Source organism: Tasmannia lanceolata, unplaced genomic scaffold, assembly GCF_043159265.1.
Source record: "Tasmannia lanceolata isolate RefF3 unplaced genomic scaffold, GAP_Taslan_0.1 ptg000037l, whole genome shotgun sequence".
Classification (NCBI taxonomy): Eukaryota; Viridiplantae; Streptophyta; class Magnoliopsida; order Canellales; family Winteraceae; genus Tasmannia; species Tasmannia lanceolata.
In genome coordinates, this window is record NW_027518714.1 from 48,234,921 (window position 1) to 48,258,710 (window position 23,790).

The window sequence follows — 23,790 nt, forward strand, 5'->3', positions numbered from 1 at the left end:
GACTCAAATTTAAGGCCTTGTTCGTTTAAGATTATGACAACCTATTGCGAGTCCAAAACCAAACGAACAGGACCTAAGTTTCGGAAAATCCAAAACAAACAGGCTCATCGTGTTTGGAGCATCGAAGATATAATTTTTTTCAAAACATATTCTTTCGGTGCAGCAAATGATATATTTCATACATGCTCTGTTGAGCAGCCAATCGAGCAATAAGGATCTTCCTCGAATTGATAAAGGAATTTCACTGGAGTCAACAACCACATTAGGGTTGCAACTTGGGTCGGGCAAGTGGGGTTTTCAAGAACCCTACGCTACCCTACCCAACCCTACCGGAGAAAGTGTCTCGGGTCGGGTCGGGTCGGGTTTTTATTGAAAAAACTGGAAAAAACCCTATTGATAAACCCAGCCCTACCCGAGATAGTTTATTGGGTCAGGTCGGGGCTTTTAACATTATCGCAGATTTAACACCTGTGCACTGGTCTGTTGAATGGAATATTATCAAGAGGTTTGCTACTTGGGCAGATGTGGGTAAAAACCACAGTGGGAACAATCATAACCATCAGATCAGTGCACAAGGACACATTAAGCTTAAAATGCCCACCCCATGAAGGCAATCTGTGAAGGAAAAGCGGATGCAATGGGCAAGTTTGGCGAATTTCCATTCTCAGATTTTTATCAATTTTTCGTCATCGGCAATGAAAAAAGCATCCTCATCGTAATGAGTTTTTACATGATGAAAGAACTTATTATGGTCCATTATTTTTCAAAAAGTGCCGTACGGCCCACACCACAGGATGATCCAACCCGTATAGATTGGAGGGTTAGGATCAACCTATCGAAATGATTTTATGGGGCACAACCTATTTAGGGTTAGGATCAACCTATGGGAATGATTTTTGGGGTGTCCCATCTAATGGGCAGTTTGGATCATCCTGTAGTGTGGGCCGCACAGTACTGTTTGAAAAATAATGGACCATAAGGCCTATCATCATATAAAGAGTGGTAGTATATTCACCTCTAAATGACCGGAACGGTTAAATTGGCACTCTTGTTTCGGATCTCCTATGTACAATTCTTGTTAAATATACATCTCCATCCAGCAACAGTTCACGTTTAACAGCAAAAAAAGAAATGAAAAAAGAAAAATACATATGTTACTGCAAATTAATATTTCATGACTAACATAATCTTTTTTCAGCTTATCAGAAATCAAAAAGAGAACTCTCATCAAATGGATGGTTCAAATCTACAGTGGGTGTTTCTCACTGTGCTACAATCAAGGTTTTAAATTTTGGTTTCGAGTTATTTCGGACCTAGCCGAAACCGAAATTTCAGCCAAAGTCCTAGAATTTAGGCTGAAATTCAGTAAAGACACAAAATGTCGATTTTTTGGGCCGAAATTACTGAAATTTTAGTAATTTCGGCTGAAATTTGGGAGAGGAATAAAAAGATTAATATTTTTTTTCAAATATCGCCAAAATTGACCAAATTTCCGACAATTGCAGATGATTCTTTGAGATTAAAATGAGCTCACACCCTACTGAAAGAAAATTTTGAAAAGAAAGAAAAAAAAAGAAGTATTATAAAACATATTCATATATTAAATGAAGCACCAGTACAAAGACATTTTTTTTAAAAGTAACAGTACAAAGACACTTCGTAGCACACACACACACACAGAGAGAGAGAGAGAGAGAGAGAGAGAGAGAGAGAGAGAGAGAGAGAGAGAGAGAGAGAGAGAGAGAGATGTGGAAATGATGAAAGGATTTTTCCTTTGAGAGTTTCTAATTTTTATTAATTATAGAATAGAAAAAAAAAAAAACCGACCTGACCTAGTTTGGGACAAAGGCTTAGTTGAGTTGAGCATAGAAAATAAAAAAACAATCAAGAACAAACCCTACCCATCCCAAGACCCCGTGATATTTGAACCCGACCCACAGTTTTTTCGGGTAAGGTTGATGCGGGTCAGGTAAAATCCGACCGAAGTTGCAACCCTATAGGTCACATCTTTTGGAGACAACCTATTAAGGACACGCCAGATGCGCAAGGTTCAGCTTAGGAAAGGTGACTAAGTGAACTAGAGTACATTGCCATTAAAAAAGAGTGATTTAGAGCATATTGCCAGTAAAAAAAAGGTGATTTAGAGGATATTATGCACTTATGTATGCATTGAGAAGCGGTACAACATCCACGGGAGATATTATATTTAAAAAAATAAAAAAAAGTGCAGAAATAAAAATGAAAAGAATTTAAATAAAATAAATATAAATGACAATAATGTAAATGACAAATTCAATAGAACAAAGGGTGTGATCATACCAGCACAAATGCTGGATCCCATTAGAATTTCGAAGTTAAGCATACCGGAGCAGGCGCTAGTGTCCCGGAGATTCTTGATCTATCCTCAGTTATAATATGGGAAGGAGCTGTTAGGCTGCAACTGTTCTATCTGTACTATATGGTCTCTACTAAGATTCTACAACATTAAGGTGATTAATTAACAAAAGGAGGGACTTCATTAATAATTTTTGCAAGAGTTTTAGTAGATCTTCACTTAGGAAATGGATGATTTCTTCGGAAAAATTTCGCAACGCTTCTAAGATATAGGAAAGCAAAAGAAAAATTGAAAACAGAATGTCTCGACAGGAACTCAACAAGCTACTAGATCCCTCGTCATGCCTTGTAATCTCATACCATCTGAGGGAGAAAGGTGCCATCATGGAGCTTAGAGGCGATGGATGGGGTGAAGAGAAAGGGAGGCTAAGATGCGGAGCCTTCTTTTTCGCTTGTCATTGGGTATCAAGCTTCTTCACTTCAATGGAGGCATGAGAGGCTTATTTAGAAGTTGGACTAAAGATAAGGCCCGTTCGTTGTGGATTTTGACAACCGATTTTGAGTCCAAAACTGATTATGGGACTCAAACCAGTTCTGGGCTCAAAATCGGTTCTCAAATCCAAAAGAAACAGTGCCTAAGTGCCTAAGTGGTGTAGGGAACCGAAGATTAAGTAACGTATATTTGATATTGAAAAGTTACACAAAATGCCAAGAGCACTAATGGAAGATCGGACGTTGTGAAAGTTGTGGGCGAAGTCTTGGTTTTCAGATTCAAGTGCAGTGTGCAAAAGTGTATCGAGCCAAGGTTTTAAATTTTGGTTTCAGTTTCGATCGGCACAGAAACAAAAACATTTCAGTTTTGGTCGGCATGGAAACAGAACCATCTCAGTTTCGGTGGAAATCTTATAAAATCATGGAATTGTACTGAAGCATATGTAAATGATGAAAATTTTAAATCTTAGAAAAAAATACATACACAAATGACGAAATTTTAAGATGAAACTTCAGAAAATGCTAGAATAAGTACAAATACATACATGGAAATCATCACATAAGCAAGAAAGTCATCCATAATGGTTTAATCACATCGAACACCTTGTAACATGTGTGACAACTTGGAAATCATCACATAAGCAAGAAAGTCATCCATAATGGTTTAATCACATCGAACACCTTGTAACATGCATTGTCACACATGTCTGGAACAGTAATATCAATAAAGAAGGACAAGATGCTTAATTTTACAAAAGAGTACAAGATAATTAAAATGGTAAAATGCCATACAAATGCTGTATCAAGCAATTAATAACTGATCAAAATAAGCTACACCTATATCTGTATCAGTGGAAGGATATCACAATTTACACTGACATGCTAGTTTAAGCTTGCGGCCATCTATTGTATCAGTCTTCTGGAGAAATCCACTACAAGACGAATTCTAACCTCTGATAACTGTTAATGCGTTGTTAATGTTAAGCATATGAAGATCTAAGATCTGTTGAAAGACCTTTATGATCCCCTATGCTGAAAAGTTGCTATGCAAAAAGGGTATGATAGTTTCTTATATGCGCTAACATCTACACCTGTAGTTCCCTTAATGAGTCCACAAAATACAGCCATGGGAAAAAAATTTACAGAAAGCTTTAGAAGGAACTCTTACTCTACAGATGGTGGGGTGTCAGTATGGCCGAATATATCTGGAATATCATCCCATTGATTTTGCTCCCTGGCCTCCCAATACCCACCCACATACTGATAGCAGTCATCATCTTTGTTTTTCTTGAACCACCTAGGCTGCCAACCTTGTTCCTGCAACTTCCTTGCCTGTGCCACATCACATTAACATTTCAATTCAAATTGCTCAGTATAATTTAGACACAGTATAAGCTAATTTTCTTTTTCTTTTTTGAAAAATGACATATTTCATTAATATTCAGATTGCATTCGGGACCAGGGGTCCCATCCTGCATTACAAAATATTAAGATGGATTGACTCGGGCATACCCGAAACCAATTGAAAACTACCCAAAATGAGTTGCAAAAGAACACAACCTTTCCTTTCCTCTATTCTATAATATCTTCTTTTTACATCTTGTCATAGCAATTTTTCAAACCTTTCGTCTGTACCTTCTGGGTCCTCTAAGCCAATACCTCTTGAAGCTACAAGTAAACTATAAATCCTGAGAACTATCAAAACTTCAAGCTTCTAAAACCTTACAAATTGAACTCTAAAACTCCAGGACTGATATAGACCTCCAATAAGAAAAGCAAAACTAGAGTATCCAGGCAAGGGAACCTAAGTGGAAGAACGAATCTCTCAAGCTATGGCTACTGAAGTTCGAAAAATTCTGGATAACAGCAGACAAATCACAAGGCTACTAAGCAGGAGGTATCATGAATTTCTGGATGGACTTTGACCTCTACGCTACCACGATCCAATTTTGAACTTCAACAAGGGTCATAAGATTAAATCAAGACTTCATTACCTCCATCAGGCATTATACTGAGGGAGAGATCAGTGTCCATCTTCTAACCTAGATGCTTAAGCACCTTCTCCAATCTTCTTCTCAATTTCTTTTTCTCTTATCGTCTTCTCTTCCTTATCTCTTACCTTCATTGCAAGAAACATGTCTTTGGTTGCCCCCAAGTCTTCATCATAGTTAATCCCGAATACATCCCCCATCGATAACAGGTCTTTGAATTCTTCCGAAAAAGATCCCTGACTTGAATCGTCAGAGCTTTCATCAACCTGTTTATCTTACCTTTAGCATCCCTAGTAGTCCGTTTCGCTCCCTCAGGAAGTAGGTCATCTATCCGGCCTGAATCAACCGAGGTTGTAAATACCTCAGGATTCAGGTTGAACCGATTATCCTCCAGGTCCTTAATAACAGACTTTCTTTCCTCCTCCCAGAGGTGCCGGCGGGTGCGTCTTTCCTCTTCTAGAACTTTATTGAACATGGGAAGGTCAAGTAGAGGTAGATGCAATTCCTTGTCACTTGTCGATTCAGAATTATTGACGAGACCAGTGTTGCTGGGAGAGGTTTTCTTAAGCTGGGCCCAAAGCTTTTTGAACGGGCTAAGAGAGGTCTCACAAAGGGTTGGCGACTCCTTTCTAGCAAGCTTTTCGTTATAACGAAGGTCATTCAGGAGCTCAATGTCTGCAGCTTCATAAACAAATTCTTGGGCAACCGGAGAATTTCTACCTTGAGCTAATCCCTTTCCGGACATAACTGGCGAACTAGAAGTATCAAACTTTTGAAGGAGCTTTTGAGTGTCAGCAATCAATCTCCTCCTCCTATGATCCTCTTTCCTAAAAATATCTTTGCGTTTTTTTGTAAACACTGAAAGACCACCTCGAGTAGCTAGTACCTGTATTTCCAAGTTAATACTTCCATAGGGTACGATGCCTCTTCCTGTGCGCTTTTCCTTTGTTTTTTTGTTTTCACTATTAAATCTAGTTTTTATCTTTAGCACCTTTTTCACTTTAGCTGAGGTCAAAGTACAACTGTCAGCAACATCCTTTCGGCATGCTTTTCCTTTCTCGCCACGAGTTGCAGCATTTAATGTTTTCCGTATCGATCCATTTCCATTCTGACCCCACTTATCAAGCACTGCAGCTATCCTACTCTCTGACAATCTGGGAGAGTTGGTGGCGGAAGGCTTGGGAGATTCAAAATTCAAATCGGGGCCCAACAACGGCTCCCCGGGTAGATCGAAAGTATCGGGATTAGCACCCGTCTCCTTTTCTGGTGAAACAACCATCGTCGGCAGTCGGACGCAGGAGATTTGATTGGAGCCCTTGCAAACTTCCAAATTATCCTTACTGCTTGATTCCCCAACAACCGACAACGCCAAACTATTAATGCTATCCAAAGAAATCATCTTAACTCCCACAGAATAAATACTGGAATCCACTCTCAGATTAATGGATGAGGGGATAGATTTCCAAAGGGGAGTTATGACCAAGGCTAAGGCAAAAGACATGCAGTGGTCGTGAATTCCAGAAAGCTGGGTCTGGATCACCTGGCCCAGATGCTGCCCAAGAGCCTCCACAGTTGACGTTGACCAGGCATGAAGACGAATATCATAAAATCTAATTCTGATAGTTCGAGCACCCGTATTATAGGCTGGAAACCACGGCTGGAGGGAAGAAAAGAGACCTCCCAGAGCAGCACCTCCACGCCTGAGGATGGTCTTCGCCTGTGACTATGATTCAAAACAGAAAAGGATATCCACTGAATTAATAGAGAAAGGCTTTTGCAATTCCGGCAGGCCCAACATTTTTTAGCCCCACTCACATACATCTTCCAGCAGCCAAGCTCCAGCTTTCAAGCTTCCAATGAGGCAACTCTTTACGTATTTCTTTCTTTCTTCTATCAAAGAAGCCGGAACCTCAAGTGCTAATGGGTCAGCATGTACATCAGCCTGAGAAGGTTTAGGCCTCCACACCATGGCTGAGGCCAAGTTAGTTTTGACGTCTAAGCATTTTCTGCAGGCATTTCGCAAACCAAAGTTTCTGTATTGACATTTGGAACACATCCAATCACTGCCAGTAGGGGGCGGACGCCGATTAAATTTAGAAGCTCTACGACCAGGGATTCTTCTGGCCCCAAATTCCAGTCGTCGCACTCTGGTATCCCTGTCCTTGATGCTACCCAAGGACCCTGAGTGGGATCTGAGAGGAGCCCATTGAGACCTATTCAGGTTATGACCTTGCCCAAATAAACTGAGAGTCCTCCTACAGTAGATATTGAGGATTCCCAAGGATTCAAAAACTTTCAGAGCATGGCATCCTGCTTCAAGAAAATTCTGGAAGTGATTCATCGTGTTTCAAGATTAAAGCCACGTGAACAGATAAGGGAGTCCACCGAGAATCCTGAAACAACGGACGCCGGAGTTAAGAGGCCGACGACTTCGGAGGAAGAGGCCGACGACTTCTGAAGATGTTCATGATAGTCATTTTCCAGTTCTGGGCTATTCGTATAAGCTAATTTTCTAGAAAACAAAAAACTTCAACTGTCCTAATTGTAGTCTCCAGGCCATCTGTTTGTGATGGGTCACTTGCACCCGTAGTTTTAAATTTTATCGAAACCGATCTGAAACAACATAAATGCTTCTGTTTTCATCCCCAATGAAACACATACTGAGATCAAAACCGTAAAAGTATTAGTGTATACTATACCACTATGTGTGGCATCTACTGAATTATTAGACAGGCGTGACACTATGCATTTGATGTTTTTTTTTAATAGTATATCATTTCATCAATGCATAGAAACCGACAATTGAGATGGTCAATACAAAGAGTAAAAACAAAGACAAAAAGAAAAAGCAAAGAGGAGAAACAAGGTACATCAGAAATCTATCCCCTCGAGAAGGAAGGAAATCATAAATTATCAAGCTATCCCGCAAAGCTGTCCTCACTTCAGCTTCATTAAAATCTGTAATCATGGTCATTGCTCTCTCATCCCTAAGAATTCCACTAACTCTCTCAGCCTTAAACTCCACCATCCCTGGTTCAGGAGGGCCCCAACTGGGGAAATGGATCTCTATGTGCTCCCCACTAGCACAAATCTCACTCTTTCCAAGCCAAAGGCCATAATTAGAGATGAACCTAAAGCAGGGGGCAGATCTTCACCCAAGAGATGGTTAGAGCGATCAACTCTGTATAAATGAAGAAAGGACTTTTTGCCAAGCTTCTGAAGGCGCTAAAATTCCTTTCCTTCCATATCACCCATTTTGTAGCCAAAAGCACCACTCTCCAGATAATCCTTTTTCCGGCCAAGGAAGAGGAAAGACTCGGGACATCTCGAACCTCGCAAAAATTCGGAAGGAAGAAAATACGATCCACGGACTCCCCAACTTCCACACAAGAGGATATTGTTCAATTATAAGCAATTTACGATTACACATGTGATTCACTGTGAGGATTCTGTCTAGGAAGGCGGTCTAGCAGAATGCATGGACCCACATCACATTCTGGCCACATACAAGGCAGGAGGACTAAGCGTGGTGTGGTGGTAGAATGATTTGACATTGAAAGCCTAAGACGAGCTCCAGATCCAAACCCTTTTGTCTTTGCCAGTCTTCTTGATGTAGTTGGACTTCAGAATATTCAAAAGCTGGGCCACCATGCAGAGCTCTCTATCAAAAAAGTTTCGCCTGAAATTAATTTTCCAAGACATCCTCCCATCTACCAGATCAAAACAATCTTGGATGGAAACATCCTTGTCCAAGACCATTGTAGACAAATATGGGAATAGCTCCACCAACAGTGCAGCATCACACCATTTATCATGAGAGGCTCCCGCAAGGCTAGCACTTAGGCTTATCCAGGCTGGGTGTTTAGGGCAGTTACACGTCCCTCATCGGTCTGAACCTTATCCATATCTAAGTAGCTTTTCTTCTGGTGCTTCCCTCTAACGGCGTTCCAGTTACTACGCTATTCGGCTAGGCAATAGGTTACGATCCCATTTCAGCTGTCTGTTAGAACTTAATCCAGTACACATCGCGTCACAAACCTTGTCCACATCGCACGGCAGACCCTACGAGGAGCAGGTAGACTCCACACTCTGGTTGCATGTGTAGGAGGACTAGGCACGATGTGGTGGTAGAATGATTTGACGTTGAAGGCCCCAGACAAGCTCCATATGCATAGCCTTTTGTCTTTGTCAGTCTTATTGATGTAGCAGGACTCCATAATCTCCAAAAGTTGGGCCCCCATGCTGATCTGTCTATAAAAAAAAAGTTTCGCCTGAAGTTAAATTTTTAGGACACCCTCTCATCTACCCAATCAAAACCAAGGTTTTAAATCTCGGTTTCGGTACGAAATTTAGGACGAAATCTTGTAAAAATTTCACCGAAATTTCGGTGGGAAATTTCCGAAACGTTTCACCGAAATTTCCGAAACGTTTCGGCGAAGTTTGGTACTTTTCCGACTCACTGTGAATTTCGTTTCGTTTTTCACCGAAACCGAAATATTTCGGCCGAAACTAAATACTTCGGCCGAAATGAAACGTTTCGGCCAAAATTTAAAACCATGATCAAAACAATCTTGGAAGAAAACATCCTTATCTAAGGTAGGGATGCAACTTGGGTTGGGTTCAACCCGGACCCGACGGGTTCAACCCGATTTTTGGGCGGGTTGCTTTGGATTCGGAGTGGGTTGGATTGCAGGTTCGGAATTTATAACCCGACTGAAAATTGGGTTGCGTCGGGTTGGCGTATCGGGCAACCCGACCCTAATTGTAACCCGACCATTTTCTACTAAGTTTTTTTTTTTTTTCAAATTTTACTGATATTTACGGTTTTAGACTTTCAGTCTTTTACTTTTAGACTTTAATAGTTAAGAATTTTAGGGAAAGTCACAAATACCGCTCGGCTCTTTCTGTCTTTCCCAAAAAAATTCAGAAAATGAAACCCTAAAAAGTAGAAACCCTAAATCTTTTTCTTCTTTCCTTCTTCATCCACGAAACCCTAACTCCACCACGTCTCCACGGCTTCGTCTCCTCCTACGGTAAGTAAAGGGGTTTGCAAAAGTACTGGCAGCAGAGGAAGTACAAGTGGAGCCAACATATTTAGATGGTCTAAACACGATTCAATATGGAAATTGGGTCGGGTTGAGGAAATTGTTCCTAGGATTGGGTTGGGTTGAACCCGGCCGAGTCAGGTCGGGTTGGGTTGGAAAATGGGTTCCTTGGGTTGGCCTCAACCCAACCCAGCCCAACTTGAGTTGCACCCCTAATCTAAGGCCACCATAAACAAATATGGGAACAAGTCAACAAACGGTGTCGCATCGCACCGTTCATCATGTCAGAATTTAACCTTGTCCCCTAGTAGACTCTGAATCTGATCCTCTTATTGAAGTTGTGGTTTTGCCTTAGGATTTCCATCCACAAAGTCGAACAACTAAATCTATAGTTGTCATCAGAGAGCCAATTGTAAGATCCAGCTGCTGGGGGTTGGACCATATTTACTGCAAATAACTTTGGTCCAAAGCTGACTTCTCTATTCTCCACACTGCCATAATCATTTCCCAAGAAGAGCCTTGTTCACCGCTCTCAGTTCTGATACCTAGGCTCGGTTTTGATGGGTTTGCACACCTCTTCCCAACTCACAAGATGGAATTTCTTATCGTCTGATACCTAGTTTGGGACAAAGGCTTTGTTGAGTTGAGATCCGCCCAAAGAAACCTCATCTGAATATGCTCAATGTATTTAATCGCGTTAATCCGGCATTTGAAAACTAAGGATAATAAATGGGGATATTTACAAACACCAACTTTATTAAAGCTATTCTATCTCCCAGTGAGACTAGATTCTGCTTCTCCGTATCAAGCCTTCTTTCCACACATTCAACGATCAGATCCACACCTTCCGGGGCTTTTCCTCACACAACGTAAGACCAAGATAAGTCATTGTAAGCTGGTCCATAGACCACCCAAGTAAGCCAGCCACCAGCCACTCTCCTCTGGTACAATGACGACAAAAGCCTAGATTTATGAAAATTGAACGTTTGCCCTTCACGACTTCATAGCACCGGAGAACCATTAGCTGAAGCACCTTGTCTGCATCAGTCACATATGAAGCCATGGAATCATCAACGAATTGTAGATGGGACACCATCAACCCCTGAGGCCCAATCTTCTTCTCTCAATCTCTCCTCTTTCCTTCTCTCTTTCTTTTTTTCTCACTCCCAAAAAGCCCTAGCAACCACACTTTGGTCATGTGAGTAAAATGGGCTCTATACTAGGTTTTTAGAAAATCTAAAAAACCATTCCTTTTTTGGTCTCCCACAAGAAAGTAAACATGGGAAACAAGGCAACTTTCCAAACAATCTCCACCTTGGCTTGTTTCCTAGCCACCTGAAGATTTTACGTTAGTGCACCCACCGGTAGGATTGCAACTCGGGTCGGGCCGGGTTATTTTATTTTTTTTAATACCTGATATTTCTAAACCCGACCCTACTCGAGATAGTTTCTCGGGTCGGGTTCAGGTTTTCTTCATTCTCGATATATGCACAATAAGTACATATTGCTTGACAATTGTTTTCTTGAATCTCTTTTATGTTGTATTGGCCTGTCAAGTGCCTACCCTTGTAAATTGTAATATTGACTAATAATTCTCAATCTCCTTTTATTTTGCCTACACTTCCACTCGCTTGTAAATTGTAACTATGAATTCAGTTTTGGAGAAAAACAGTATATGGTGCATTAGTACATGGTAATAGAATTTTATCTGGAAATGAAGTACCGTGGGTTTGATAGATTGGAATACAAGAACGCTTATAGAATCAATGAAACCCCTCTCAATCTTTAAGATCTTTCTGACTAGAGCAAATCAGCTCTTTTTTGTAAAATAAATACCCATATCCACTGATGGGGTGTGAAAACACCAGCCTCTCACAGGCTGCCACCTGTCCCAAAGTAGGTGAGACCCAGCCTCTCACAGGCTGCCACCTGTCCCAGAGTAGGTGAGACTCAGCCTCTCACAGGCTGCCACCTGTTCAGAGTAGGTGAGATCCAGCCTCTCACAGGCCGCCACCTGTCCAGGACACCTCAACAGATTTTCCCTATAAATAGGGGACTAAAGCTCAGACTAATGGGTAATGCGAAAATCCCTTCTCTCCCTAAACTCTTAAGACATCTCCCCTTCACTCCTGCTCATACTGACTTGAGTGTCGAAGGGCCTGTCCGGAGTAAAACCCGGTCTGGTCTTCTGACCTCGCTTGCCTTGTGCAGGACTAAGCACTCACCGCAGGACTCATACTCAACCTCCCTTGTCGCTCGCTCTCAGCTCTTACGCCACTGCTGTACCTGTTACCGATTTTTGGTCTAACAGATTGGCGCCATCCGTGGGACCAAGAACTAAAAGCTGTTCTTACATCTCACTTACAAAATGGCAGGGCGCAAGAGTGCGCGATTAGCTTCTGCGCAGAACGACCAAGCCGCGCTACCTCGCAGGACCCGGAGTGGTCGAATCGCCTCGATGGTAGTGGCAGCTTCTGCCGACCAAAGCCTTTCTCGCTCGGAGCACCACAATCCCGTGCCCACCTCGGAGCAAGTCCAAGCCCTCTTCCAGCAGATGACGGCCCTTGTTGGTCAGTACCAACAACTACTTCAAGCACCCCCTCCACCTCCTCCAGAGGCCCCGCGATCTGCCCAAGGAGTCCACAGGGGAGAGTCATCACGTCACGGGGAGGGCAGAACTCATCACTCCGCTAGACAAGTTTATCGCCCCATAGTGAGGCACGCCCAGACAGAACCTCATCACCGCGAAAGATCGCGGTCTCGCTCCACGCAGAGGCGCCGGCCTCACGAAGATCGTTTGCCACCGGCAAAATCTCGACCTCGTCGTAGGAGTCCGGAAAGTCATTCCGGTTCTGCGGCAAGCCCATTTGTGGGAAGAATCAGGTCCCCAGACCGCAGAACGGATCCGCTGCTACAGAGAATGGAGGAGATGAACCACCGGATAGAGGAATTGGCGAAGGATCAGAGCCGGCCCGCCTCTAGAGCGTTCTCAAGCAGAACGCCATTCACTAAGGATGTCCTGAGTGCTCCAGCACCCAGAGGATTTAAGATGCCTGCCGTCCCTCAGTACGACGGCACTACCGATCCCGTGGATCATCTGGAGACATTTAGAACAATGATGCTCCTCCACGGCGCCTCCGACGGCTTCATCTGCAGAGCCTTCCCAACGACGCTCACTGGCGCGGCAAGAGACTGGTACTCCAGGATCAAACCAAACTCCATCAACAATTTCGACGATTTTGGAGAGGACCTCGTCCGCCACTTCATGAGCAGCCGCAGGCCAAAGAAAACAACAGCTTCCCTGATGGCCTTGCGACAGGAAGACAATGAGCCCCTGAAGGTGTTCGTCCGCCGCTTCAACAGGGAGGCACTACAGGTGCCCAATTTAGATCCCTCAGCGACTATGAACGCACTCCTCACCGGTGCAAGATCTGATGATTTCCGTCGAGCGGTGGCTCGGCAAAATCCGCACTCACTGGCGGATCTCATGGCCGGGGCAGAAGAGTACATAACAGTGGAAGAAACACTGGCAGCTCTTAATTCAAACCGGAGGATAACCTCTGAAGAGAAGAATCTGCCTAAACAGCGTAGGGAGGATAAACCTCCCAGGAAAGAGAAGTCTCCACCCCCTCAGAGAAGAGAAGAGAACTTCACACCTCTCAATACCTCTAGAAAGCACATACTGGCAGCGATCAGTGAGGAGGAGTTTGTGAAGTGGCCGCCTAGAATGATCTCCAAAGGAAACAGAAGAGATCCTTCAAAGTACTGTCGGTTCCACAAGGACCACGGCCATGACACAGAGGATTGCTGGCAGCTCAAGGGAGAAATCGAGCAGCTGATCAGCCGGGGTTATTTGAAAAAATACATCCAGAATGACGGCCGCACCCAAGGGCGCAAAGGAAAGAGTCCCCAGGGCCGTAGCCCTCGAAGATCACCGCAGCCCCCTCCTCAGGATAAGACTTCTCAGGTCACCGACGCGCAGCCTGAGGCACCCCGATCTCAACCAAGGGGGGTTATCAATACAATCATGGGCGGACCAGCCGCCGGGGGCACCTCCTCTGCTGCTCGAAAAGCATATGCACGGCAAGTTAACGCCGTTCACACAACCAGCAAAAAGTCAAGAACGGAGAATGAGATCTCCTTCTCAGACGCAGATCTGGACAGCCTTATTTTGCCCCACGACGATGCATTGGTGTTAACCATGCTCGTTGCCAACTGGGAGGTAAAGAAAATTCTTGTAGACAACGGGAGCTCAGCGGATATTCTATACTACCATGCCTTCGAGAAAATGATGATAGGCGACGACCGTCTAAGGCCGGCGAACTCAGATTTGTTCGGCTTCTCCGGAGAGGTCGTAAAAGTGGTAGGACAGATCGAGCTCCCTGTTCTTGTCGGAGATTCACCATGTCAAGCGTTCGCCATGGTTAACTTCCTGGTAGTGAAGGCCACCTCGGTCTATAATGCTATCTTGGGACGGCCTGGCCAGAATCTGATCCGAGCAGTCGCCTCAGCCTACCACCAAAAAATGAAATTCATAACCCCTAATGGTGTGGGGGAAGTTCGCGGAGATCAGCCTCAATCAAGGGAGTGCTATGCAATGGCACTGAAAGGAAAAAACGCAGTGGAATCACTGCCAATCGAACTGCTTGATGTAAGGGACGAACTCAGGGGTACTCAACCCGCTGAGGACCTACTCTCCATCCCACTGTGCCCGGAGGACGGTGAGAAAGTCGCTCTGATCGGTTCCTCCCTTAGTAGTAGCATTCAACATCAACTCACCGAGTTTCTCCAGGGCAATGCAGATGTCTTTGCATGGGTTCCTGCCGATATGCCCGGCATCGATCCAGAGATCAGCACTCATAGGCTTGGTGTCGATTCAACCTGCAGACCGGTGAAACAGAAAAGGAGACACTTTGCTTTTGAAAGGCGACAGGCAATAAAAGAAGAAGTGGAGAGGCTTCTGAAGGCTGACTTCATTCGTGAGATTCGATATCCGGACTGGCTAGCAAATGTAGTCCTAGTCAAGAAGACTAATGGAAAGTGGAGAACCTGCGTCGATTTTACTGATCTGAATAAGGCTTGTCCCAAGGACAGTTATCCGCTCCCGAAGATTGATCAGCTCATCGACGCCACAGCGGGTCATGAACTGTTGAGCTTCATGGACGCCTTCTCCGGATATAACCAGATCAGGATGTACGAATCGGATATACCAAAGACCTCATTCGTCACAGATCAAGGGACTTATTGCTACCGAGTCATGCCCTTCGGCCTCAAAAACGCCGGAGCTACTTACCAAAGGCTGGTGAACAGACTTTTTCAGAACCAGATCGGCCGAAATATGGAAGTGTATGTGGATGATATGCTGGTAAAAAGTCGAAGCGCACAGGACCACGTGTCTGATCTCAGAGAAACATTTCAGGTCCTCAAGAAGCACAACATGAAACTCAACCCCACCAAGTGCACCTTTGGTGTCAGTTCGGGGAAGTTCTTGGGATTCATGGTGAGTCAGCGAGGGATAGAAGCAAATCCCGAGAAGATCAGAGCTGTGATAGAGCTTACCGCCCCAAGAACCATCAGAGAAGTTCAGCGGCTCACGGGAATGATAGCGGCGCTGGGTCGCTTCATCTCCAAATCGGCGGAGAGATGCCTGCCTTTTTTCAGTGCGGTTAAGGGCCTCAAAACTGCGCCCTGGACGGAAGAATGCCAGATTGCCTTCGACGAGCTGAAAAGGTATCTGTCCTCCCCGCCATTATTAACAAAGCCGGAGCCAGGTGAGGAGTTATTTCTATATCTCTCCGTTAGCTCCACGGCACTGGCAGCTGTCCTCGTCCGCGAGGAGCACCGCCAGCAAAAACCAATCTATTATGTCAGCAAGGTTCTTCACGACGCAGAAACAAGGTACCAGCGGGTCGAGAAATTGGCTTACGCGCTGGTAATGGCCGCAAGAAAATTAAGACCGTACTTTCAAGCTCATACTGTAAAGGTCTTGACTGACCAGCCGCTCCGGCAAGTACTCCATCGACCAGATATCTCCGGACGACTTGTGAAATGGGCCGTAGAGCTGAGCGAGTTCGACATCCAGTACGCTCCAAGGCCAGCCATCAAGGCCCAAGTACTGGCAGATTTCGTAGCAGAGTGCACCATCCCCCAGCAAGTCGCCGACCCTGAAACGGTACAACTCCCAGTTGCAGAGAAAGCGGTTCCTGACGAATGCATAGCAGAAACTCAGACAGAAATCTTGCAACCCCTGGCAGAGCAGGACTCCATGACCAGCACACCAACTTGGGAAGTATATGTCGATGGTTCTTCAAATAAAAACAGCTGTGGAGCAGGCCTCATCCTCACTGGGCCTGAGGAGTTCACTGCGGATTATGCTCTGAGATTCGGATTCCGTGCGTCCAACAATGAGGCAGAATATGAAGCCCTCCTTGCCGGAATGAACCTAGCAATTCATACCGGCGCCCGGAAATTAAAAGCATACTGCGACTCACAGCTGGTAGCAAATCAGATCCAAGGGGTCTACGAAGCCCGAGATGAGCGTATGGTTAAGTATCTTGCTAAGGTTCATCAACTCTCCAGCCGGTTTGCCAGTTTCGAGGTCATCAGAATACCACGGACAGAAAATGCCAAAGCAGATGTACTGTCGAAGCTGGCTGCTTCTGGATACACCACTCTTGGAAGCATACGTATGGAATTTCTACAAAGATCTAGCATCGAAAGAGAAGCCGCAGATATAATGCAGGTGGAGAACGAGCCGTGCTGGATGGATGAGATCATTCATTACTTACGGGACGCTAAACTTCCCGAAGATAAGAAGGAAGCCCGTAAGGTGATACAGAGAGCCGCCCGATTCTCCCTCAGCGGTGACATTTTGTATAAAAGGTCCTACACTCTCCCGTACCTGAAGTGTCTGGGACCAAGTAACGCCGCGTACGCATTGCAAGAGACTCATGAAGGAATCTGTGGAGAACATCTGGGGGGCAAAGCCCTGGCGATCAAGGTACTCCTCAGAGGATTGTATTGGCCCACCATACGACAAGACGCGCTGAATCTGGTTAAAAAGTGCGAGAGGTGCCAGAAATTCTCCCCCACCATCCACCAGCCTGCTGTGGCGATGGCCCCAATTATCAGTCCACTCCCTTTTGCAGTATGGGGGATGGACATTCTGGGTCCTTTTCCACCGGCTTCCGGAAAGCGCATATTCGTAGTGGTGGCAATCGACTACTTCACCAAGTGGGTGGAGGCAGAACCTCTAGCCCAGATCACTGAGCAGAATATACAGAATTTCTTCTGGAAGGCAGTGGTCTGCAGATTTGGGATTCCCCGTGCCTTAATCACAGATAACGGCAAACAGTTCGACTGCCGGAACTTTCGGAAGTTCTGCTCTGACCTAGAGATTGAACAGAGATTCACTTCGGTTGCTCACCCCCAGACCAATGGGCAAACGGAAGTAACCAATAGGATCTTGCTTCAAGGGATAAAGAAAAGGCTGGATGAAAAGGCTGGCCGATGGGCAGATGAGCTCTACCATGTTCTGTGGGCTTACCGCACCACTCCTCGCACGACGACTGGTGAATCACCATTCAACCTCTCTTTTGGAATTGAAGCCGTGATACCTGTTGATATAGGCACCCCATCTCCCAGAGTCATCAGTTTCCATGAGCAACTGAACAGCGACGGACTCCGCGCCAACCTCGACTTACTAGAAGAAATCCGGGAGGAATCTCGAATCCGGGTCGCCGCTTATAAGCAGAAGGTGTCGAATTATCACGACTCCAAAATCCGCCCCAGAGAATTCAGGACAGGGGATCTGGTCCTAAGAAAGGCAGCCGTCTCCCAGCTGACGAAAGTAGGGAAACTTTCCCCAACTTGGGAGGGACCCTATCGAGTGAAGGAAGTTATCCGGCCAGGAAGCTACAGGCTAGAGACACTGGAGGAGCACCTATTACCTCATGCATGGAACTCCAAAAACCTCAGGAAATATTATCAGTAGTCGAATTATCCGGCGTGAAAAGGTGATCTTGTAAATTTGTATATTTGTTGTTATGAATAAATAATCTTCTTGCAAATTCAGTGTCATTTTTATATCTGGAAACCCAGTTCACAAAACTTGGGTACTCATTGGAAACCCAGTTCTTAAACTTGGGTACTCACTGGAAACCCAGTTCTTAAACTTGGGTACTCACTGGAAACCCAGTTCACAAAACTTGGGTACTCACTGGAAACCCAGTTCTTAAACTTGGGTACTCACTGGAAACCCAGTTCACAAAACTTGGGTACTCATTGGAAACCCAGTTCTTAAACTTGGGTACGCACTGGAAACCCAGTTCACAAAACTTGGGTACTCTGGAAACCCAGTTCTTAAACTTGGGTACGCACTGGAAACCCAGTTCTTAAACTTGGGTACGCACTGGAAACCCAGTTCACAAAACTTGGGTACTCACTGGAAACCCAGTTCACAAAACTTGGGTACTCAATGGAAACCCAGTTCACAAAACTTGGGTACTTGTTAAAAGACCAGTTCGTCGTAATTCGACCATCAACGGCCTCACTCACAGGTTATCAAAATAAAAAGACAAAGTCAAGCAAATCACTCAGCTGAGAAGTATCAGAGACAGACAAATTTCATTGATCAGAATATGTGGGGCCTCGAGGGCCATTACAAAATTCACTTTAAACATGCTGGTAAAAGCTGTAGGGTCTCAAGGACCATTACAAAAAGAGGTCAAAACAAAGACAAAAAAAAAAAAAAAAAAAAAATCTCTAAGCATCTGGAAGAGAGGTGATGTCAGCAGGAGTATCAGCAGGAGTATCTGGCTCCTCATCAGTAATCTTCGGCCTGGCAGGGAGAGTCATGTTCTGCATCAATAGATTTGGATTGCAGGCCTGGAGCTCCTGGAGGCAGTCGTAGTATCCAAGACTGTAAGCCTCGCTCGACAGGCTGAAAAGTTCAGCCTCCTTTGCCTCTGTGGCCTCTTTCACTGCCTTCTCCTGCCTGTCAGTAGCCCTTCCTCTTTGAGCCTCCATGGCTTCAGCAGCCTTGGCCAGTTTCCTCTTCTCTGCGGCCAGATCTTCTTTTAACAACTTCCTCTCCTCCTCTATTCGCCCGATGCTCGTTTGAAGCTCCTGCACCTCAGCGGCCAACTTTCCGTTCACCTCTTCAGATGAAGTAATGGCTTGGGAGAAGCTCTTACTCTTCTCCTTGAGGTCATTATAGTATAGCAAGATCTGAAGAAAGAACAGAAAGAAACAGGCATCAGTATGGTGAAAGGAAGAAATGGGCAGAAAGTTAAGAAAAAAGAAGCACTACTTCCTTACCTGGTAAGCGGAGGACAACACAGCCTCCTCTCCTGTAGCTGGCGGCTCGTAAAGGACCTGTTGCTTGTCCTTCTGCAGCAAACACTTGCTCATAAGCTCTGCTGCTACCCGGCTCTCGCCTAAGGCAGTGTCATCCTTCAGAACGGCCCAATTGGGTCGAAAGACTTGCTCACTAATCCCCGCAGGAGGGCGAGCCCCAGAACCGGCTCCGGTAGAAGCACCACCGGACTTAGAAGAGCCACCGCCCTGAGCAAAGGGGCCTATTAGCTTCACCTTAGTCTTGGGCCTCTGGGATGGGGGAGGAATGCCCTGTGACGGGGCCGGACTCCCCAGCACAGTCGCTTTTCTCTTCTGGCGCTCCTGCTGCGCCTGTTGAGCACCTTCTTGTGCCCGCGGTTGAGCTCCCTGCCTGATTTTCTCGACGGTTGATTGTTTCTTCATCTCTGCAAGACAAATGAGCAGCCAACGGTCAGAAGCAAGTATATAAAAAATAAACAGATTGCATAGACAAGTCTAGCTACATACGTCCTGGGGTCGCGGCACTCACGCCCAGCCCGACCCGAATCGCCTCTTCAGAAAACTCCTTACAACGGATGAGGCCCGATTGCTCGATCTCCTTCCGCATCAAGGCGAATGTTATCCTGTCCTCACCTTCGAGGAGCGGCTTTCGACTCAGTTTTGAGGTATCTGGAGTGTCCCACACTAGAGGGACGGACCAGGGCTCACTGGCCTCCTGATCCACAACATAGAAGAATCTATTCTTCCACGAGTGAATCGACGAAGGAATGCCAGTGATTATCTTCCGCTCAGGGCGCTGGCTAATGTAGATCCAGCCCCCTTCTTTATGCTTCTTCAGGTGTGCACAAGCACGGAACAGTGACAAAGTCACACTCCTCTCTAACCGACCGTGGACGAGGTATAAAAACCCAACTAATAATCTCCATGAGTTCGGAGCTACCTGGGCCGGGGCTAGTCCGTAGTAACGTAGCACCGCTGAGAAAAAGGGGTGCAACGGAAATCGGAGTCCTGCCCTCAGTGACTCCTCATAAATACAGAGATCCTGGCTCTCGTTGCAGGCTCTGTCTCCCTCTATAGCTGCCCTCAGTTCAAATCTCGGGGGCACGCAGTATTTATCCCTGATATCTCCCAGCATAGACCTGGTGAGGTAGTTCTCCTCGACTAGAGCTCGCAAGTTGTATTTTGGATCGGCATCCATCCGCGCTCTAGCGATCACCTCCACCGCCCGGCCAGGATGGAATGTTGTGGACGCTTCATTAACGTCGCTCTCAACACTCCCTCCTGCTTGCGGGAGACTGCCAGTCAAGGGAGGAGTGGCATTCAGATCTAAGAACACTTCATCCCTATCCCCTCCGTCGTCACTATCTACAAGGTCTATCCTATCAGACGGACTAGCCAAAAAAGGCTCCTGAGGCATCCTAAACTCCGAAATACTGCTAGTGGAGGACCCCGTACCGGACTCGGAATTGGAAGTACTACCAGACATAGTAAAAGGAAGGGCTGAGAGGAATACCGGTGAGTGGAGCCCTTAACAGATCTTGGAACGCGACTGCGAGCTACGAACTGCGAACTGCGATCTGCAATCTGTGGACTGCGAGCTGCGAACTGAGAAGTGGAAACTCCCAGAGCAAGAAGAGGAAAAAGATGAAAGGTAAAAAGTAAAAAGTGAAGGGGGGTAAACCTCCTTATATAGTTTTTCAGAGGCGGTGGGGTAATAAATGCGATGCACGCATCTCGAGGCCATCCGGATTGCGCCACGTGTCCCCTATTTATGACGGACACATTCTCCCACCATCAATACGATCAAGCACGCGCGTAAACATTCACGTCCCAAAGATGGATCTCCGCACTCCGCACTCCGCACTCCGCACTCCGCACTCCGCATTCAGTCCGGAAAAAACCGTACTGGATATAACGCGTTCTCACAAGACGACAAAAATCAGTCCGGTCCGCACCGAACTGGCCGCTAGAAGACAAAATTCAGTCCGGAAAAAACCGTACTGGATATAACGCGTTCTCACAAGACGACAAAAATCAGTCCGGTACGCACCGAACTGGCCGCTAGAAGACAAAATTCAGTCCGGAAAAAACCGTACTGGATATAACGCGTTCTCACAAGACGACAAAAATCAGTCCGGTCCGCACCGAACTGGCCGCTAGAAGACAAAATTCAGTCCGGAAAAAACCGTACTGGATATAACGCGTTCTCACAAGACGACAAAAATCAGTCCGGTCCGCACCGAACTGGCCGCTAGAAGACAAAATTCAGTCCGGAAAAACCGTACTGGATATAACGCGTTCTCACAAGACGACAAAAACCAGTCCGGTTGAAGCCGTACTCCGGACTGCGAACTCCCAACTCCGGACTCCGGACTGCGAACTCCGGACTGGATATTTGACTCTGTGTTGCGCCAAAAACCAGTCCGGTTGAAGCTGTACTCCGGACTGCGAACTCCCAACTCCGGACTCCGGACTGCGAACTCCGGACTGGATATTTGACTCTGTGTTGCGCCAGGAGCCAGTCCGGTTGAAGCCGTACTCCGGACTGCGAACTCCCAACTCCGGACTCCGGACTCCGGACTCCGGACTGGATATTTGACTCTGTGTTGCGCCAGGAGCCAGTCCGGTTGAAGCCGTACTCCGCACTGCGAACTCCGGACTGGATATTTGACTCTGTGTTGCGCCAGGAGCCAGTCCGGTTGAAGCCGTACTCCGGACTGCGAACTCCGGACTGGATATTTGACTCTGTGATGCGCCAGAAGCCAGTCCGGTTGAAGCCGTACTCCGGACGCCGCACTGCGAACTCCGAACTCCGAAATCCGGACTGCGAACTCCGGACTCCGTGCTAAATTCTTCGATTCACCCCCGAACAACGTCTCCCCATCCAGAAAAACGAGTGATCACACTTTCCCAAGTCCTTCAATGACTTGGAAAACTGGGGGGCAACTGATGGGGTGTGAAAACACCAGCCTCTCACAGGCTGCCACCTGTCCCAAAGTAGGTGAGACCCAGCCTCTCACAGGCTGCCACCTGTCCCAGAGTAGGTGAGACTCAGCCTCTCACAGGCTGCCACCTGTTCAGAGTAGGTGAGATCCAGCCTCTCACAGGCCGCCACCTGTCCTGGACACCTGTCCAGGACACCTCAACAGATTTTCCCTATAAATAGGGGACTAAAGCTCAGACTAATGGGTAATGCGAAAATCCCTTCTCTCCCTAAACTCTTAAGACATCTCCCCTTCACTCCTGCTCATACTGACTTGAGTGTCGAAGGGCCTGTCCGGAGTAAAACCCGGTCTGGTCTTCTGACCTCGCTTGCCTTGTGCAGGACTAAGCACTCACCGCAGGACTCATACTCAACCTCCCTTGTCGCTCGCTCTCAGCTCTTACGCCACTGCTGTACCTGTTACCGATTTTTGGTCTAACAGATCCACCATCATCGAAGTTCTAGCACACCTTCCCGGGATAAAAATGCAGTTCTAGCTAATTAAATCATATCATACGAACAATCACCATTTTTCTCTTTTTTTTCCTTCCACCATTTTATCATTTGTGAAAGACACAAAAAACTAGATTTGCAACTCGGGTCGGGCCAGGTCGGTTTTTTCAATAAAATACCCGAGATTCCTAAACTCGGCCCATGATTTTTTCGAGTCGGGCCAATGCGAGTTCGGTAAAACCTGACCCAAGTTGAAACCCTACGCAACGGTTCGCTATTGCCGCAAACCACCATTGGCCTTCTGAAGTACCAGCTACACACTCTTGAATCATCCTGTTTCTGAATCCCCTTGATTCGACACATGTGTAGGTGCAACCTGTGGACTTACGTAGTCAACCATGGAGAGGGGTCTTGATCCATCCTCCCCATCGTTGGTACCGTCACCTCCACACCATTGTCTGCAACCTGGAAACCCATTTCTGCACTAACTGTGAAAGAGACCTTATGCGTGCATGTGCCATCACTCTATTTCCAACTAGCTATCGAGATCTTAGGAACACTAGTCACAGTGTCCCCGACTAGACGATATAATCCGCCACACTTCTCTCCTTCCATTAGAAACCTACAACCGCGTGTGATTTACATGGCACTACGTGCAGCTGAATACCTGCAACCACTAGAGTCCAATTTGCCAAGTGACACTAGATTCTTTCACATCTTTGGAACATATGCCATACCGCCCAAACTACGAATCACTTCATCGAACATCTTGATCTTCACCGTCCCAATTTCCGTGACGTCACAAGTAGACCCGTCACCTAAGGACACTAAACCTGCCCTTGTCTCCTGAAATGTATCAAAATATTCCATTCTGGAGCATACATGAACAGAGATCATGACGAGAAGTGTGATTACATGTGGAGATTGTGAGAATGTCTCCAACCTTTTCGCTTTGTTCATCTGTTGCAACCACCACCAGATTCATAGCACTATTGTCCGACTGGTCACTCGCTTCCGACAATCCCTCTTGATGTGGACGTATTCCTTGCAACGGTAACATTGCACGCCCTTTCTGTTGACCCTTCTATTGACCCTAGATCTTGACTTGCCATTTTCTGATCCCTTGACATACGACCTTCCTCTTTGATCCCCTCCC

The 23,790-nt window shown here is 46.0% G+C and overlaps 2 protein-coding genes across 5 annotated transcripts in view; both read right to left on the bottom strand.

Moving 5' to 3' along the window:
• Positions 1-2,300: 2,300 nt before the first annotated feature.
• Positions 2,301-23,790, bottom strand: part of ORP1D (OSBP(oxysterol binding protein)-related protein 1D) — a 67,066-nt gene continuing 45,576 nt past the window's right edge. The window contains exons 8-9 of one of the 4 annotated variants that reach the window (XM_077371343.1): positions 3,995-4,158; positions 2,301-2,398 (exon numbers count right to left, since the gene is read on the bottom strand). In XM_077371343.1, coding sequence (XP_077227458.1) covers positions 2,341-2,398; positions 3,995-4,158 — 222 coding nt within the window. In that variant the 3' untranslated portion in view covers positions 2,301-2,340. Of the gene's footprint in view, positions 2,477-3,346; positions 4,159-23,790 lie in introns of those variants that run through there. The other 3 variants (XM_077371344.1, XM_077371346.1, XM_077371345.1) reach the window with 3 other exon arrangements.
• Positions 18,385-21,070, bottom strand: LOC143862101 (uncharacterized). The gene is made up of 3 exons (XM_077373097.1): positions 19,706-21,070; positions 19,181-19,623; positions 18,385-19,090 (listed from the first exon to the last, which is right to left on the bottom strand). The coding sequence occupies exons 1-3, from the start codon at positions 20,682-20,684 to the stop codon at positions 18,626-18,628; spliced, it is 1,887 nt and encodes a 628-aa protein (XP_077229212.1). The 5' UTR covers positions 20,685-21,070; the 3' UTR covers positions 18,385-18,625.

What these genes read in the sequence shown, in the direction of transcription:
- LOC143862101 (XM_077373097.1), bottom strand. Translation starts at nt 20,684, where the DNA reads ATGTCTGGTAGTACTTCCAATTCCGAGTCCGGTACGGGGTCCTCCACT. An exon ending in GAGTGCCGCGACCCCAGGAC is followed by an intron (nt 19,624 to 19,705) that starts GTATGTAGCTAG and finishes TTTGTCTTGCAG; the next exon opens with AGATGAAGAAACAATCAACC. An exon ending in TGTTGTCCTCCGCTTACCAG is followed by an intron (nt 19,091 to 19,180) that starts GTAAGGAAGTAG and finishes TTCTTTCTTCAG; the next exon opens with ATCTTGCTATACTATAATGA.